At 39.9% G+C, this 19012-nt stretch overlaps 1 protein-coding gene across 1 annotated transcript in view; it reads left to right on the top strand.

The window, feature by feature from the left end:
• LOC115439237 (NACHT, LRR and PYD domains-containing protein 12-like) overlaps positions 1 to 19012 on the top strand; it is a 20983-nt gene extending 1971 nt beyond the window's left edge. The window contains exons 2-11 of the mRNA XM_030163051.1: positions 629 to 2426; positions 2514 to 2687; positions 4391 to 4564; positions 4709 to 4882; positions 11353 to 11523; positions 11668 to 11841; positions 13408 to 13581; positions 14313 to 14359; positions 16052 to 16940; positions 18998 to 19012. Of these exons, the coding sequence (XP_030018911.1) occupies positions 629 to 2426; positions 2514 to 2687; positions 4391 to 4564; positions 4709 to 4882; positions 11353 to 11523; positions 11668 to 11841; positions 13408 to 13581; positions 14313 to 14359; positions 16052 to 16605 (3440 nt within the window). The 3' untranslated portion in view covers positions 16606 to 16940; positions 18998 to 19012. The remainder of the gene's footprint in view (positions 1 to 628; positions 2427 to 2513; positions 2688 to 4390; positions 4565 to 4708; positions 4883 to 11352; positions 11524 to 11667; positions 11842 to 13407; positions 13582 to 14312; positions 14360 to 16051; positions 16941 to 18997) is intronic.

Raw genomic sequence — 19012 nt, 5'->3', positions numbered from 1 at the left:
CATGGTCAGACTAGTTGATAAATGTATGTGTTCATGGCCATGGTGGAAGTGTTTTATTCTGGAACCAAATTTGTTGTATTTGAGACATTGAACTTGATATACTGTAGTTGTACAAATATACTATCCAGTGCAATTCATGTCTGGTGTTGCCATCTAGTGGTTGAACAAGAAACCCAAATTAAACAATGCAATGTAACACTGTAAAGTTAGCTATCGGACTGATTTACTATCATTTGACCCATTGACCATTTGACCCACTCATCTTAGCCATCATCACAACAGTTGCCCCCTTGAGAAATTTGTCAAGAGCCACCACTGGTACTGAGGAAATGTCATGAATGGACTGTGCATAGGTGGTGTCCTTTCATGTTCCACCACACTGGAATTCACTAAGCTCCTGACATTCAACCTATTCTTGCACTAATGTTTGTAGGATCAGTCTGCATGCACTGGTTTTATTCGCCTGTGGCCATGGAAGTGATTAGAACACCTTTATTCAATTATTTGGAGAGGTGTCCCAATGCCTTTTGTAATATAGTATATGCACCTTGACAAAGTTTCAGCCATTGTCCACTTCATCTCTAATATGTTGACCTTTTCTAAGTGGTCTTTGTTGTTTACTCTACAGGGACCTCTGCTGTACGTTGCCAGTATAAACTCAAATCTAACCTGAAGGAGAAATACCAGTGTGTGTTTGAGGGGATTACTAAAGCAGGAACCCCAGCGCTATTAAACCAAATCTACACAGAACTCTACATCACAGAGGGAGAAGCTGGTGGAGTTAATGATGAACATGAGGTCAGACAGATTGAAATACCATCAAGAAAACCAGCAAGACTGGAAACAACAATCAGCTGTAACGACATATTTCAACCCCTGCCTGCCAGAGATCGACAGGTTAGAACACTGATGACGAAGGGAGTTGCAGGGATCGGAAAAACTGTCCTAACACAGAAGGTCACTCTGAATTGGGCTGAAAACAAAACCCACCACAGAATACAATTCATATTTCCATTCACATTCAGAGAGCTGAATGTACTGAAAGAAAAACGCTTCAGCCTGGTGGAATTTGTTCATCACTTCTTTCATGAAATCAAAGAAGCAGGAAGCTGTAGCTTTGAAGACTCCAACGTTGTGTTCATCTTTGATGGCCTGGATGAGTGTCGACTTCCTCTGGACTTCGACAACAATCCGACTCTGACTGATGTCACAGAGTCCGTCTCAGTGGATGTGCTGCTCACAAACATCATCACCGGGAAACTACTTCCAAATGCTCGCCTCTGGATAACCACACGGCCTGCAGCAGCCAATCAGATCCCTGCTAAATATGTTGACATGGTGACAGAGGTCAGAGGGTTCAATGACCCTCAGAAGGAGGAGTACTTCAGGAAGAGATTCAGTGATGAGAAGCAGGTCAGAAAAATCATCGCCCATATTAAGAAATCCCGAAGCGTCCACATCATGTGTCACATCCCAGTCTTCTGCTGGATCACTGCCACAGTTCTGGAGGAAGTGATTAAAACCAAAGAGGGTGCAAGGCTACCCAAGAACCTAACAGAGATGTACATCCACTTCCTGGTGGTTCAGGCCAAGGTAAAAAATGTCAAGTATGACAGACGATCTGAGACAGATCCACACTGGAGTCCAGAGAGCCGGAAAATGATTGAGTCTCTGGGAAAACTGGCCTTTGAGCAACTGCAGAAAGGAAACCTGATCTTCTATGAGTCAGACCTGACAGAATGTGGCATCGATATCAGATCAGCCTCAGTGTACTCAGGAGTGTTCACAGAGTTCTTTAGAGAGGAGAAAGGACTGTACCAGGAGAAGATGTTCTGCTTCATCCATTTGAGTGTTCAGGAGTTTCTGGCTGCTCTTCATGTCCATCTGACATTCTTCAACACTGGGGTCAATCTGTTAGAAACACAGTCGACCAGTCAGAGGCCTAAGCCTGTCACAGACAAAGCTAAAGCGAAACTCTTCTACCAGGCTGCTGTGGTGAAGGCTCTAGAGAGCCCAAATGGACACCTGGACCTGTTCCTCCGCTTCCTCTTGGGCTTGTCAGTGCAGAACAACCAGACACTCCTTCACGGGCTCATGAAACAAATTCAGAGAAGCTCACAAATCAGTCAGGAAGCAGTCCTGTTTATTAAGGAAAAGATTTCCCAGAGTTTTTCTACAGAGATGACCATCAATTTGTTTCACTGTTTGTTTGAGCTGAATGACCAGTCTCTGGTGGATGAGACTCAACGTTTCTTGAGTTCAGGAAATCTCAGACAGGACAGACTCTCTCCTGCTCAGTGGTCAGCATTGGTCTTCATTCTACTTTCTGAAAAAGAGGTGGATGTGTTTGATCTGAAGAAATTCTCTCCCTCAGAAGAAGGTCTTCTCAGGCTGCTGCCAGTGGTCAAAGTTTCCCGTAAATCTCTGTATGTTCACACTCAAGCTTAACCTTATGTACGCCATATGATTGAAAGAAAAAGAAATGATCAACTGAATGATTTTCTTCTTTCTAGGCTGAGTGGCTGCATTCTGTCTAAAACAGGCTGCACAGCTTTGGCTTCACTTCTCAGGAGCCAGTCCTGTTTGCTAAGAGAATTGGATCTGAGTTATACTGAGATGCAAGATTCAGGACTAACGGTGCTGTCTGATAATATGACCAGCAAACAATGTAAACTCGAAGTTCTGAGGTAAGATTTCTAGTATCTAATCATTTGTTCAGTCAAACAGTCTCTTTAGTCAGGATTAACATATTAGTATTTTATTTTTTTTGACTGTTTTCACTAGGGATATACCGATCCAATCACTGAGCATCGGCTCCGATACTCAGTGTGTGTACTTGTACTTGTACTCGTAAAAGTAATCCAATACGACTGCACTGATACCACTTATGGTTGTGTGACATTCACAGTTCAGTGCAGCAGGTATGAGGAGGAGGAATAATGTGTGGGGAGTGTGAAGAGTGTGGAGATTTTTCAAAATAAATGACGCTGATAAAAGTAACGCTGACTGCAAGTAACGTTAAAGACAGACAGATACGGATGCAGTGTTCTGTCCGTCCTCTGCGTACATTCCATCCGTTTTCCAGGTGCTGGCAGATCCTTTCTGTGTTGAGTTTGCCTGGTCTCTTCATCGCTCTATTCTCCTGACCAGATATGGAGTTCGTCTAAAAGTGCTTTCAATGGCAGCTCAATGCTTCTAATGTCTATGCTAATGCTAATGCTAGGTACTGTGTGTTTGTATTATGTCAAGTAAAATGCAGAGACCAAATTTCCCTACAGTGATAATAAAGCAAGTTAATCTTTTTTGTTGTTGTTGTTAAATTACCATCATCTACTCTGAGTGTGGGCCACAGTTATCAACCCTTTAAAGGTGGGGTATGAGATCTTAGAAAAATGGTTCGAGCAGCTAAATTTTGAAAACACTCAATTCAAAAGTCCAAACCCCTTTCTTCAGACATCCCCCTGAAGCCACGCCTCCAGAGTACTGGCACACACAATGCTTGTTCTCGAGGGTTCACGAGCGCTGCACTGCAACCATTCGCCCCGATGGCTCCGGCTGACCCAGCTCTGGCAGCCTCGATCCATGCATACCTCGTTCAATCTCCTCCAACACCTCTACTCTTACAGAACAGCCCCAGTTCATACCTATCTGACTAACATAACATTTACTACTGATTTATGTTAGTGACAAAACAGTTTGCCGGTGAACTTTCCATCCTAATACAGCTAATATAGCCAAGCTCTGGCTCTGGCTTCATTTCCTGAGCAAGTGCTCCAAACCTGAGAACGCGCGATTCATGCAGGAAGAGGAGTACGCGCAGAGGACGGAGGGGGGAGGCTCAAATTACAGTTGAGTTTGATAGACATATCACCATTCAATCATTTCAACTGGGCGCTTAAAATGATTGGATGGTGTTTTTTCAGTCCTGTCTGTTCCACAGGTGACAACATTTTTTATTTTTATGTTAGAGCATTTAATTAATTGGTTGTAATATGAGCGTGAAGGGGATTTTAAGCAATTTAGTAAAAAATGCTCCAGGAAAACATTTCACACTGCACCTATAACTAAAAATACCAGAAAGGATAACACACTGACTCTGACTAGGGTCACTATAGGGAATGGAAACAGTGAAATTCAGTTGGCTGCAATTAAATGGTTTGAAGACTAATACCAGCAGCACTCTGATAATGCAAATCTTTCATTTTTTTCCCTGATGGTGACCTCAGATCCATTGTGTTATCAACCTAATTTGTTGTCATTTTGATTTCTGTTTTATTGTTGCTTCTTCTCAAGGATTTGGCTAATGAACTATGTAGGAAAATGGCTGCATATTCTTAATCCTGACTATGAAGTCTGATCCCCTATTGTTGTCCCTATTATTGATTTCCAGGTTAAATGGCTGTAAGCTGACGTCCAGAAGCTGTTGTGCTCTATCGTCGGTTCTCTCCTCTCAGTTTTCCAAGCTCAAAGAGCTGGATCTGAGTAATAACAGCCTGAAGCGTGAAGGAGTAGTGTCGCTCTCAACTGGCCTTCAGAGCCCACACTGCAAAATGGAAATTCTCAAGTTAGAAAAACACATTTTCCTTTTAATCAACATGGATACCTTTAAGCTGAAATTGCAGCATTACTGACTGTGAAATTACTGTTTTGTTCATGCACACGACTTTAAAGGAGTTAATTTGACTGAACTCTTGTATTTGTTCTTCAGGTGTAGTAGCTGTAACTTGTTCAGTGACAGCTGTGACGCCCTGGCTTCGGTTCTTAGATGTCAGTCCTCTAGTCTTCAAGAGCTGGATTTGAGCAACAACAACCTGCAGGATTCAGGAGTACATCTTCTTGCGACTGGACTCCAGAGTTCACATTGTGTACTGGAAACTCTCAGGTTAGATCATGTTATGATGTTTCTGTGAAACTATATATAGCATGTACGTTTCATGCTGATCCTCCACTTTGTTTCCCTTCCTCTAATTATATATACCCTTTTTTGGTCAACCTACAGCCAGATTTTCTACAGCAAAGATGTCAAACATATGACCCATGGGCCAAACCGGCCCGCCAAAGGGTCCAATCCGACCTGTGGTGTGATTTAGCGAAATGCAAAAATTACACTGAAGATATTAACAATCACGAGGCCACATACACAACTAAATTCCATCTCAAGTGGATGAGACCAGGAATAAATATGTTTACAACCATCTTTTCACAAAAAATGTGAGGGCTGGGTCTTTGTTTCGGCCCTGACTCCACCCAGTCTCACATTAACCAACCATAGACACACTCACATTCACACACATCACTAGGCTGGCTGCCCCGCAGTTGCCAACCCTCGGTCTGGTTCCACAGCCTCTGGTTGGCCAGCCTGTTCCAGCACTTTAAAGGGATTCTGAATGTTCTAATTACGGAAACAGAATATAATATATACAACATAACGTGTTGTTTTACACCATGAACATTATCTGATTATGTTTTCCTTCATGTGCAATCCCATGAAAATGATAGTAGTGTTATAATAGTGTTGTGGTTAGCGCCTGCACCTCACAGCAAGAAGGTTCTGGGTTTTGATTCCGTCAGACCGGATCCTTTCTGTGTTGAGTTTGCCTGGTCTCTTCATTGTTCTATTCTCCTGACCAGATATGGAGTCCATCTAAAAGTGCCTTCAATGGCAGCTCAATTCTTCTAATGTCTGTGCTAATGCTAATGCTAGGTACTGTGTGTTTGTATTATGTCGGGTAAAATGCAGAGACCAAATTTCCCTACAGTGATAATAAAGCAAGTTAATCTTTTTTGTTGTTGTTGTTGTTAAATTACCATCATCTACTCTGAGTGTGGGCCACAGTTATCAACCGTTTAAAGGTGGGGTATGAGATCTTAGAAAAATGGTTCGAGCAGCTAAATTTTGAAAACGCTCAATTCAGAAGTCCAAACCCCTTTCTTCAGACATCCCCCTGAAGCCACGCCTCCAGAGTACTGGCACACACAGTGCTTGTTCTCGAGGGTTCACGAGCGCTGCACTGCAACAATTTGCCCCGATGGCTCCGGCTGACCCAGCTCCGGCTGACCCAGCTCCGGCAGCCTCGATCCATGCATACCTCGCTCAGTCTCCTCCAACACCTCTACTCTTACAGAACAGCCCCAGTTCATACCTATCTGACTAACATTACATTTACTGCCGATTTATGTTAGTGACAAAACAGTTTGCCGGTGAACTTTCCATCCTAATACAGCTAATATAGCTAAGCTCTGGCTCTGGCTTCATTTCCTGAACAAGTTAGGTTAGGCTAAGTTAGGTTAGTTTATTTCAGACACAGACATAATACAAACATATGAAACAAAAATAATAATAATAATAATAATAAACAACACACAAATAAAAAATCGAACAATAGAAAAAAATAATAATAATGATGAACAGTACCCAAAAAAATCAAATAATAGAAAAAAAAAAAAAAAAAAGAAAAACTGTTGTGCCTGAAAGGGAGTAGGAAGAAGCCACTGCTTATCCAGTCCTACCCCCTAATTCCAGTCCTCAGACTGTTAGTGCTAAATCACTTGATATACAACATAAAATTGTGATTATCTACATGCACTTCAACATACACTCATACAGTCACATACACATATACATACACACATACAGTCACATACACATCTACATACACACATACAGTCACATACATATCTACATACACACATACAGTCACATACATATCTACATACACACATACATACACACCAGTTTATTGTCTACCGCTGTACACACACGTCTGCACCCCCATGTTTATATACACACACCATACAATAGAACAACCTGACAATCCAAATAATGATCACACCCTTCCTTGAGCCAGATATTGTGAAAATAACATTTCTTTGTACATTTTCTTGAATTTTTGAATATTTGGACACTGCTTGAGGTCTACCCCCAACCCATTCCAAAGCTTGACCCCACACACTGATACACACAAACTTTTCCTGGATGTCCTGACTGCTGGGACTTTGAAATTCCCACATCCCCTCAGGTTATAGCCCCCCTCTCTATGGGCAAATAGTTTTTGTATGTTGGCTGGTAGTTGATTTTTATTGGCTATATATAGAAGTTGAGCTGTGTAAAAATGTACCAAATCATTGAGTTTTAATAGTTTTGACTGCAAGAATAATAAATGAGTATGATCCAAATAGCCGACTTTATGTAAGACTCTGACTGCACGTTTTTGTAATATGAAGAGAGGGTGTAGAGTAGTTTTATAGTTATTGCCCCATAATTCTATGCAGTAGGTTTGGTATGGCAGGACCAGACAACAATACAATATAGAGAGTGCCTTATAATCCAGGATGTGTTTAGCTTTGTTAATGATGAAAATGCTTTTGGATACTTTTGTTTGGATGAATCTGATGTGTGATTTACAGCTTAATTTATTGTCAAAAATTATACCTAAAAATGTGTGTTCTGACACGTATTTCTAACGGAACGCTATCTATGCATATGCATAATTCTGAGGTTTTTTTATAATTGCCAAACAACAGTGCCTTAGTCTTGTTTATATTTAGCGATAATTTATTCATATCCATCCATAATTTTATTTTAGTTAATTCATTATTTATCATATCCACCAGTTTATTATAATTATCCTTAGAATAGAATATATTGGTGTCATCTGCAAATAATATTAATTTTAAAGCTTTAGATACATTGAATATATCATTTATATATAAAATAAACAATTTGGGCCCCAATATTGAACCTTGAGGGACCCCACAAGCAATGTCCAGACATCCAGATGTATACTCACCCATCCTCACATACTGCTGTCTCCCCGTCAAATAGCTTTTGAGCCAATTCAAGGCCATTCCCCTAATGCCATACCTTTCCAATTTATTGATTAAAATTGAGTGATTAAGTGTGTCAAAGGCTTTCTTTAAGTCAATAAATATTCCAACTGCATATTTTTTTATTATGCAATGCATTTGTAATCTCTTCCACAGCTTCCACTATTGCCATTGACGTTGATCTCTTTGCTCTAAATCCATGCTGACTTTCATTTATTATGTCATATTTGCTTAAAAAGTTGTCTAGCCTATTATTAAATAATTTTTCCAGAATTTTTGAAAATTGTGGGAGCAGAGAGACAGGTCTGTAGTTTGTGAAGATGTGATTTTTACCATTTTTATATAAAGGTTTTACTTTTGCGATTTTCAGTTTGTTTGGGAATGCACCAGTTTGAAATGACAGGTTACAAATACGTGTTAGTAGTTTCAAAATACCAATTATTACTTTTTTGACTAAGATCACGTCTAAGTCATAACAATCTGTAGAGGTTTTATTTTTAAATTTATTAACAGTGGTTGAGATCTCAGACTCAGTCACAGCTGAGAGAAAGATTGTGTTTGGGTTCCTTTGTATAAGTGGTTCATTTTGTTTATTGGTTCCAATATCAGGTATTTTTGCTGCCAATTCTGGACCAATGTTAACAAAAAACTTGTTGAAATTATTCACTACAGCATTCATATTATAATTGTCACCAGTCCTATCAATGAAATAATCTGGATATGTATTCTTTTTTACACCATCTTTTATAATGCTGTTTAATATACCCCATACCCCTTTAGTATTACTCTTATTTTCATTTAATAGTTTAGTGTAGTATAATTTCTTACTAGATCTTAATATGGTGGTCAACTTTTTCTTGTATACTTTATATTTCTTCTCTGATTCCTCTGTCTGTAGTTTAATAAATTGTCTGTAGAGAGTATTTTTCTTTTTACAAGCGTTTTGTAATCCCTTGGTTAACCAGGGACCCTTTATACGTTTATTCTTTATATTATATTGTCGCATAGGACAGTGTTTATTATGTAAAGCACTGAATATTTCAAAAAAGTTATTGTATGCTGTATTCACATCTTTCTCTCCATACACTGTGTTCCAGTCTTGTGCCAATAAGTCCGAGCTGAGGGCTTTAATTGACCCTTCAGTTTGTACTCGTTTGTAAATATATTTGTTTGTAGTGTTATTTTTCCTGTAGTTGACATCATACAGTGTGAATACTGGTAAATGGTCAGTTATATCACAGACCAAAAGTCCACTGATATTGGAATACTCAATGTTATTAGTAAAAATATTGTCAGTGAGAGTTGCACTGTGAGATGTAATTCTGCTAGGCCTAGTAATACATGGAAATAGACTCATGTTGTACATCCTATTTACAAATTCATCCATCATTTTGAGTTTAGTTGGATTTATCAAATCAATGTTGAAATCTCCACAAATGAAAATGGTTTTGTTACTTATTTGTGAGAACAATTTTTCCATCCAATCATTGAAACATTCCACACTCGAACCTGGTGCCCTATATATACAGCTTATAATAACATTTTTCTTTTTTTCGTTATGGATTTCAACTGATATACATTCCAGTACATCTTTGACCGCTATTGTCATATTATCAATTATTTTGCATTGCAATGATTTGTCAACATATAAAGCTACTCCACCACCTGCTTTATTTAATCTGTTTACATAATGAAGTTCATATCCATCTAACTCAAAGTCCACTCCTTTGTCCGTATTAAACCTTGTTTCTGAAGCTGCTATAATATTAAAGCAATGGACAAATTGACATAAATATTCTTTGATGGAGTTGAAATTAGAATACATGCTTCTACTATTAAAATGAATTATATTCCTCTTCGGTGTAGTAGTTACAGTTAATAATAGTGGATGAAAAAAACATGTCTGGGTCAATATCCTCTTCCAAGTGTAATGTATTGTGATCGGTGTCAGAAAATAGATTCAGTTCCATCGTTTCAAATCCTTGAATCCTTGATAGCAGCTCTCTGTCATTCATGTCTTTTGAGGTAGATGAAATGTTCCTTAGTTCAGATGTCCTTGTTTACATACAGCTACAGCGGCCTAGTACCTCACTGGTCATGAAGATGAGTCTCAGTCATATTTACCCAGCTCCTCCAGGGTTCTGACTACCAGAACCTTGGCCTGTTCTGGTGTTCCATTGAGTTTAATGAATATTTTACAGTTACTGACCCACGTACTTTGAATTTTGTTTTGCTTCCTCAGATATCTGGCTTTCCTGGCTATTTCAGCATTCCTTCTGGTGAAGTGATCATTCATGTACACATTCGGTCCTTTCAGCTTCTGTCCTTGTTTCAACAAAGCAGTCTTATGTTTCCTGTTCACAAACCTCAGGATCACGGCTGGTGTGTCATCTTTCCTCCTGAGGAGAGGGTGGCATGCCTCGATACTGTCAGAATCCAGCGTAATCCCTCTGGAGTTGAGAAATGCCGTCACTTGTTGCTCTGCTGATGTCATCTCTAGCTCACCGGGTTCACCCTCGCTGTCTGCGGTCACCGCGTGAGCATACGACCAGGGTTTAATCTGGAGCTCAGTGATGACCACCTCGTTCATTCTGGAGTATTGCTCCAGGTCATCTACTCTCCTCTCCAGGTCCGCTCTCCGTTTATCTTTTTCGGCGTTCTGAAGGCGTAGCAGTTTCACCTCCTCAAGTATAGCTCCAGTAGTTGTTTCTGTTGCGTCTTTACAACAGTTACTTCCCCTGAGAGAAAGTCAAGTGACTTTTTAATATCATCCGCCTCCTCCAATGCTGTGTTCTTTTGGACCTATTGTGTGGATCTTTTATTGCAGCATCATATGTACTCCAGTGATTAAAGTCTGTGAAAATAACCTAAATCTGAAGATGACAGCTGTCAACATCCGCAAGTGCTCCAAACCTGAGAACGCATGATTCATGCAGGAAGAGGAGTACGCGCAGAGGACGGAGGGGGGAGGCTCAAATTACAGTTGAGTTTGATAGACATATCACCATTCAATCATTTCAACTGGGCGCTTAAAATGATTGGATGGTGTTTTTTCAGTCCTGTCTCTTCCACAGGTGACAAAATTTTTTTATTTTTGTGTTAGAGCATTTAATTAATTGGTTGTAATATGAGCGTGAAGGGGATTTTAAGCAGTTTAGTAAAAAATGCTCCAGGAAAACATTTCACACTGCACCTATAACTAAAAATACCAGAAAGGATAACACACTGACTCTGACTAGGGTCACCACAGGGAATGGAAACAGTGAAATTCAGTTGGCTGCAGTTAAATGGTTTGAAGACTAATATCGGCAGCACTCTGATAATGCAAATCTTTAATTTTTTTCCCTGATGGTGACCTCAGATCCATTGTGTTATCAACCTAATTTGTTGCCATTTTGGTTGCTGTTTTGTTGTTGCTTCTTCTCAAGGATTTGGCTAATCAACTATGTAGGAAAATGGCTGCATATTCTTAATCCTGACTATGAAGTTTGATCCCCTATTGTTGTCCCTGTTATTGATTTTCAGGTTAAATGGCTGTAAGATGTCCAGAAGCTGTTGTGCTCTATCATCGGTTCTCTCCTCTCAGTTTTCCAAGCTCAAAGAACTGGATCTGAGTAATAACAGCCTGAAGCGTGAAGGAGTAGTGTCGCTCTCAAATGGCCTTCAGAGCCCACACTGCAAAATGGAAATTCTCAAGTTAGAAAAACACATTTTCCCTTTAATTAACATGGATACCTTTAAGCTGAAATTGCAGCATTACTGATTGTGAAATTACTGTTTTGTTCATGCACACGACTTTAAAGGAGTTCATTTGACTGAACTCTTGTATTTGTTCTTCAGGTGTAGTAGCTGTAACTTGTTCAGTGACAGCTGTGACGTCCTGGCTTCGGTTCTTAGATGTCAGTCCTCTAGTCTTCGAGAGCTGGATTTGAGCAACAACGACCTGCAGGATTCAGGAGTACATCTTCTTGCGACTGGACTCCAGAGTTCACATTGTGTACTGGAAACTCTCAGGTTAGATCATGTTATGATGTTTCTGTGAAACTATATATAGCAGGGGCAATTTCTCATAGACTGCAAGGGAAGCTCGGCTTCCCCTAAAATTACGAAAATTAAATGATCAAATATGTACGGTTGTGTTGACATTTCATTGACTACAAATGTGTTAGAACACGTTCATCTCACAGATGAGTTCATTCAGAATCAGCTTTATCACAAATCAACGGACTCGATGTTGTTAACTTCTCATACATCACCATTGCGCTGTTTTCTCTTACGATCTCTGTTCAATGCACGTAGACGCATGGACACTGCACTTCAATGGGACTGAGTGGAACAGTTTTTTTCATTGCCTCAAAACTGGACGGTAATTGGATAAATGCCACGATATTGTCCCACCCCCGGACGCCGGGTATCTCTGGGGGTGAATGGAGCTGTGGGCGGAGCTCAGCTGGGCTGGATGCCAGGATTACACATGCTGGTTGGAGGATCGGTCTAAAGGCTGAATCTCGTTTGATTGACAGCTAGTTTGAGATCTACTCCTTCACTCGACAGAGTTCAGTATCATACCGTCACGCATTCTGCTGTGAAATCAAGAGAGAAACCACTACGAAATTACTTGTTCATTTCTTGCACTGTAAATAAAACACACTCATTGTACTTCCTTGTTTCAATTTAACATAATTTCAACATTTTCTTGTTTACTTGGTACGATACGACCATTTTGTTAAAAAGGAACGGAGGGCCGAATTTATGTTTAAATAACTTGATTTTTTTTTTTTTTTATGTAAGCCGACAATGAGCTTCCCCTGTCTGAAAGACAAGCAGCCGCCACTGATACATAGCATGTACAACGTTTCATGCTGATCCTCCACTTTTTTTCCCTTCCTCTAATTATATATACCCTTTGTCGGTCGAACTACAGCCAGATTTTCTACAGCAAAGATATCAAACGTATGACCCATGGGCCAAAACTGGCCCGCCAAAGGGTCCAATCTGGCCTGTGGTGTGATTTAGTGAAATGCAAAAATTACACTTAAGATATTGACCCTTTACACGTTACGTCACGCTCTGTTCGAGCCGCCATGACGGACGGCGGAAGAGCCGGACTGCAAACTGGACGGCAAACCGGCTAATATCAAATTTGATCTGAACGTTCCGTTTTTGTTCGTTTTTAACCCTGCTTTACATGTACAGTGGTCGCACACAACAGTTCCATCCTTCTTCAAAGACACCCATGGTTTCAGCTGGTTCCAGACAGAGCCTGGATATGATGGACCTGATATTACAGATAGAACAGGCTCTGTTTGTGTCCATAGCACATTAGCTCCACCAAATGCTAGCTAAGTACTTTGTACTCCTTCACCAACCAATAGCTGTCTGATACAAATCATATCACACACATACACACACACACACATGCATCTTTTTAGTGTTCAATGTCGACTGTTCTGCTTATTTATCAATGAGACCGATGATTTACACACTGCTTCTACAGATACGACATTCAGTGACTGATTGAGTGAGTTTGATTGTAAACCTCTTCTGACTCTGGTCTTCTCTACTGTTGAATGTATGTAGTCTGTCAGGCTGTTTGCTCACAGAGAATAGCTGCACTTCTTTGGTATCTGCACTAATCTCCAATCCACATCATCTGAGGGAGCTAGACCTGAGCTACAATCATCCAGGAGACTCCGGAATGAACGCACTCTCTGACAAACAGAAAGATCCAAACTACAAACTGGATATTGTCAGGTACAGAGGAGGATTCCCAGTAACATACCCCAACCCTAACAGTGAAATACGCATGGTTTTCAGTCATGTTGTAGTAAAGTTCTGTCTTCTAAATAACTGTGTATATGTCTGTAGGTGTGTAAAAATATCAGTTGTGCAGACATTAAAACATCTGTCCACCTTTAAGAAGACTGCCATAACCCACTTTGTCACTATTGTTAGTAGATCTTCCTGATGATTTGACAATAAGTGATAAATACCTTCTAAAAATCTTTGATGATGCAGCAAAAAAAACAATCACTCATCTCAACTTGATCCACCGGTGCTGGAGGACTGGTTGAAAATTGTTGATAAAATTCACAAAATGGAGAGATTAACATTAACATTTGCAAGATGAACTTTACATAATAAGATGGGGCAAATGGATTAGTTTAATTGAATACAATTAATGTGTGGTTTGTCTCATAATCCTGTGAAATGCTTTAAATGCTCTAAAAATGTAATTCATTAGGTAACATGATTGCTATTTCATAACTGTTACCTAAATTATTATTACTATTAGATTGTGACTATTATCTGTTGCTGTTGTTTGTTATGTTCTGTATGACAAAATGATAAATAACTAATAAAAACTAAGTGTAAAAAAAAAAAAAGAAGATTGTCATGTAGGACTGAACTGAGGACAGTATGACTTCGTCTTATCATCCAAGAGAAGATGCTTTTTTGACTTTTTGTTCTTTTACTCTCTACAGGACGGATTATGCTGGAGTACACCGACTGAAACCAGGGGTGAAGAAGTGTGAGTGAATTTTGACTGGATTTATCAACTAGAATTTACAAAACTTTTCCATCTGTACTAAGTTCAAAGACTTTAGACACTGTGGTTTATCGTGTCTGTCTTATTCGCCTCAAAGCCAAATGTTTGTACAATTAGGGTGTTAAAAGTGTGTTGTGATCTACTGGTGTTATGAGGTACATTTTTGTTGCACATTTTTAAGCATCACATCAGAAAATGTTCACAGAGGGGGCCAAATCTGGAAATTTGCAAAAAGGCTCAGTTGAGCTGATTTTTGAAAAAGAGTTAATGCCCATAATGGAAAGCAATAATTTCAGTTATTTCAATAATTTCAGTCATAGCAGCCATTAAATGATGTGACTGACCCCCGTCATCTTCCAGAATATTCTCACAAAACAAACACAGCTTTTGACTCTAGTATCTACAACAGAAATACACTAAGGTTAGTTCAGGGGCCACATTCTGCCCAATGTGATCTCAAATTGAATAAAAATAGAATAATAACCAATAAATAATGTCAACTTCAAATGTTTCTCTGTGTTTTGGGGTGAAAAAAGTTAAATTACATTATGAAATTTTTACATCTAAAAACTGTTCTTTAAGAAGAATTTGAATAAAGGAACAGCTTGAAATTTCTTCAGAAAAAATTGTGCAGTTTTAATGATATGCCTCAGTTTATCATTTACACATGTGCCTTATGGTTCTTACATACCTCTTGTGATGCTGTTTCTTGGACACATCATCAGTGATCGTACCTGGGGTCACTGGGGGTTTGGGGTCTTTCAACTTCAGACCCCCTCGCCCAGGCGACCCGACCGGTGATCAGTTCCCAGCCCGTGTCCAAAAAGCGCTGGCCCACTCCTTGTCCCTCCTGATCCACAGCCATCATGAGGCTCTCTCTGCAGCCTCAGAAGCTGTTCTGATGGCTCTTCTTCTCTGTGCTCCTGTGATGCCCAGGAGGCTGTAGGCTTGGATGACTATGAGAACAAGATGACTTACAACTTACAACTCTGCAAATACATAAAACATTTTGTAATTTTGAGAAATTTGAGAAACATGAAAACAATTAACAGGGAAAAAAAAACCCCAAAAAGCCCCAAATATGAACAAAATAAAGAATAACAAGAACAAAACATGCAGAAAAATGAACAGAAACTTGAGACAGATTAACAAAAGGATGTTAAAATTGCATTTACTTCTCTTAAAGCATTTCAGGTTGTTCATATCTTTTCAGGTTTTTAATTCATATTTTTTTGTGATGTAATGTAAATATTGTCATGTAACTTTCCTTTTTGATACTAAAACATTATTTATATGTTATTAAGATAATATTTTACTGGTCTGACTGGTCCACTTTAGATCGTATTGGTCTGAATGTGGAACCTGAACTGAAATGATCTTTAGTTTATAGTATAGTATAGTATAGTGTAGTAGTTGTTATATAGTATACTATAGTACACTATAGTATAGTATACTATAGTATAGTATGGTATAATATAGTATAAGGTATTATATTATAGTATTGTATGGTATATAGTATGTAGTATGGTGCATTATGGTCCTGTCCTGTAGACGCCTGTCAGCTCAGACTGGACTCAGACACAAGGTTAGGGTTAGGGTTAGTTAAATGGTTAGGATTGGGGTTAGTTCCATGGTGTATTGGTGTTAAATGGTGCATTCTGGTCTTTCCCGTAGATGCCTGTCAGCCTAGTTTGGACTCTGCCACCGCTCACCCAAGGCTGTGTCTGTTTGACAACTGCACTGTGACCGATGAGGACGAGGACCAGCCTTACGACAAAAAGGAAGACCGCTTCCTGTCCTGCTACCAGGTGCTTTGTAGCGACGCTCTGAGAGGTCGCTGTTACTGGGAGGTGGCATGGATGGGGCTGGTGTCGGTGGGAGTGGCCTACAGCGGAATCCGCAGGACGGGTGAAGAGTCCATGTTGGGAGGAAACACCTGCTCCTGGACTCTGGACTGCTCTTCTGACCATTACTGTGCCTGGCATCAGAACAAAGGCATCTCTATCCAGCAGCCCGTCCCGGACGGCGCCGGCGGCAGAGTGAGATTGTGTCTGGACTGGAGCGCCGGCACCATTTCCTTCTATGCCGTGTCCTCGGACAGACTGGAGCACATCCACACCTTCTACTGCAGCTTCACTGAACCTGTGTACCCGGCCTTCAGGATCCGCTCTGAGTTCACCTATGGCTGCTGTAACTCAGTGTCTCTGTGTCCAATGGACCAAGACTAGACACACTTTGACACTGACGATGGATGGAAAACACATTCCATATGTTGACTGTGAAGCATTCTGCAGGAAACACCTTTCACATTGAGACAAAGTTCCACTGAAGTGGAATGAAGGTCAGTGTGGAGGGTTCATGTTTCATTTTCCTACTGATCACCAGGGTTAGGGTTCACAGACCAGTGGGCTTCAATGTTTACAGCATCCTGTGATCGTTTTTGCACATAATGTATTTCTAAGTGTCTATTTTAATTAACCTCCTGTAGAGGTTTTTAATGTTTTCCAAATGCCCGTGAATCATCTGGATATTTGTAAATGATATTTCAGTCATAAAGTGAACTGTCTTAACCTCCTAAGACCCAGAAAATGTCAGTAAAGTACCAGCTTTTTTTGTTTTTTATTAAATAAGTGCCTATATTGGAAACATCATGATGCAACAGTTTTTTCAGATGCAGTTTTTAAAATTTTTATGGTGTAGCAAGAATAGGATACCAAATTATTTAAGAATGGAGTGTTGATTTATTGATTAATTTAATTATAGATTTATAACTAAGCTTAAACTTAAATCAACCCAAAACAATAATTTGGAAATCTTGCAGAGGTGGTAGTTTGTGGATCGCACAGTGAACCCGAGCGTGAAAAGGCAGTACACAAGGATAAACTGAGGCAGCAGATTTATACACCTATATATAATTTATTAACTAAACTAAGACACACAAATAACAAAAAGAAAAGAGACAAACAAGATAATAGGGAGCAGGAGATTATGGACAGGAGAATACGTAGATTAAGTTGGCAGATAGCTATATTCAAGATATTATAATGTTAGTGAGGTTACGTTGAGGTAAACCTGCTTAAATTGGAATAACACCAACTCAGATAAATCAGGAGCAAGTTTTCTTACAAGTTAGAGGCCTTCTGAAGGATGCAGGACGTGACTTTGGAGAAGGAGCATGTAGTGGCTGGAGCGACATGCCAAAGGTGAGGATGCAGGCTGGAGAGGCCTTGACGGAGAACGGATGCAGTTGGGCTGATGTCTTCTGACAGAGTTCGAAGCAGGAAAAGGCTGTGAAGCGACGTGCTTGCGCTGGAGGCCTGAAGGTATGGAGGTCTGAAGTTCTGCTGGCTGGAAGAGGTGTACAGCTGGCTCTGACAGCTGGTTCTGGAAAGCTTGCCAGGAGAAGTGGAGAACAGCGAAGATGGTAAAGCTCTTTGAGAGCTCAGAGGATGGTAAAAGCTCTTTGTGAAGTTTGGAGAGCGACGGAGATGGAACAGCTCTGTGAGAACCAAGGAGATAGTCAAGCTCTCTTTGAGTAATTGAGAGCAGATAAGGTGGAGAAAGCTCTTTTAGTAGCTGAGAGCCCAGAAGATGGAAAAGACTCTGATGAAAAGTTGGTTTCATTTACTTTTATAGTTCTGTCCAACCAACCTGGAACGCCTTCCTCGTGCATATTGATGAGTCATCGAAGCCTCGGGGCGTTGCCTTCTTTGTCTGTTTCGGCGCTAATCCGGCCTCCTCGTGCATATTGACGAGTTGTTTGCATATCTCAAAGTATCACGTTTCTCTTCCCTCTTAGGAAGACAGAGGGGGAGAGGACATTGTGCAGACTTGTAAGAAAACTTTGCATCCTTAAATAAGATCCTTAAAAAAGATCACTCAAACTCTATACATCACCTGTAACCTCACTCGGCTTCAATTAAGATAATAGCATGATTATCAGACATGTTATAACCAGTAATATTCTTACTTTCAACATAATTCAACGTGAACATGAATAGGACACACATATATGAAACCACAGGTCAGGCAAATGGCTTAAGTATTACGTCTACATAAAAGAGTTAGCATGCTGAGTTAATCAACATTAACACATTTCTGTGATCCTATTAACATGGCACATGTAGTGATTTTGGTTATTCAGCCTATTGTTCGTTTCTGGGTTCATCTTCACCTCTGGATGAGCAAACATAATAAAACACAGATGTTGAGAAGAAGATGGTCAGCTAAGTGTAAACACTCAGTTTATGAGTCCTTAGTTTACTATGGCAAGGAGGATGTCTCTGATGAAGAACAGATGAAAATGGCTGAGTAAATATTTTTTAAGTCCATTAGGCTCATTCCTTAAGATCATCTGTCTTCGTAAATGTCACTTGCAGAGGATGTCCCTGCATTGACCTGATACCAACCAATCAGCATGGTTGTTCAGGAATTTGGTTTGACACGGAGAAGAAGATAATATAATTTATAATTCTGTTTTCGATTCTGTTCACCCACTGCACCGTCAGGAGGCTACAATGGAATGTCCTTTGTGGTGGACAGCTTTCTTTTCTTTTGTATAAAGTTGTGAAACTCTTGTCCACAAATGTGGACAGAAAACCCATAGCTGGGTCTGAGGAGCTAAATCATGCATTG

This window comes from Sphaeramia orbicularis, chromosome 19 (assembly GCF_902148855.1).
Source record: "Sphaeramia orbicularis chromosome 19, fSphaOr1.1, whole genome shotgun sequence".
NCBI lineage: Eukaryota > Metazoa > Chordata > Actinopteri > Kurtiformes > Apogonidae > Sphaeramia > Sphaeramia orbicularis.
The sequence above is the reverse complement of the archived record's forward strand: the minus strand, read 5'-3'. Positions and strand labels throughout refer to the sequence as shown.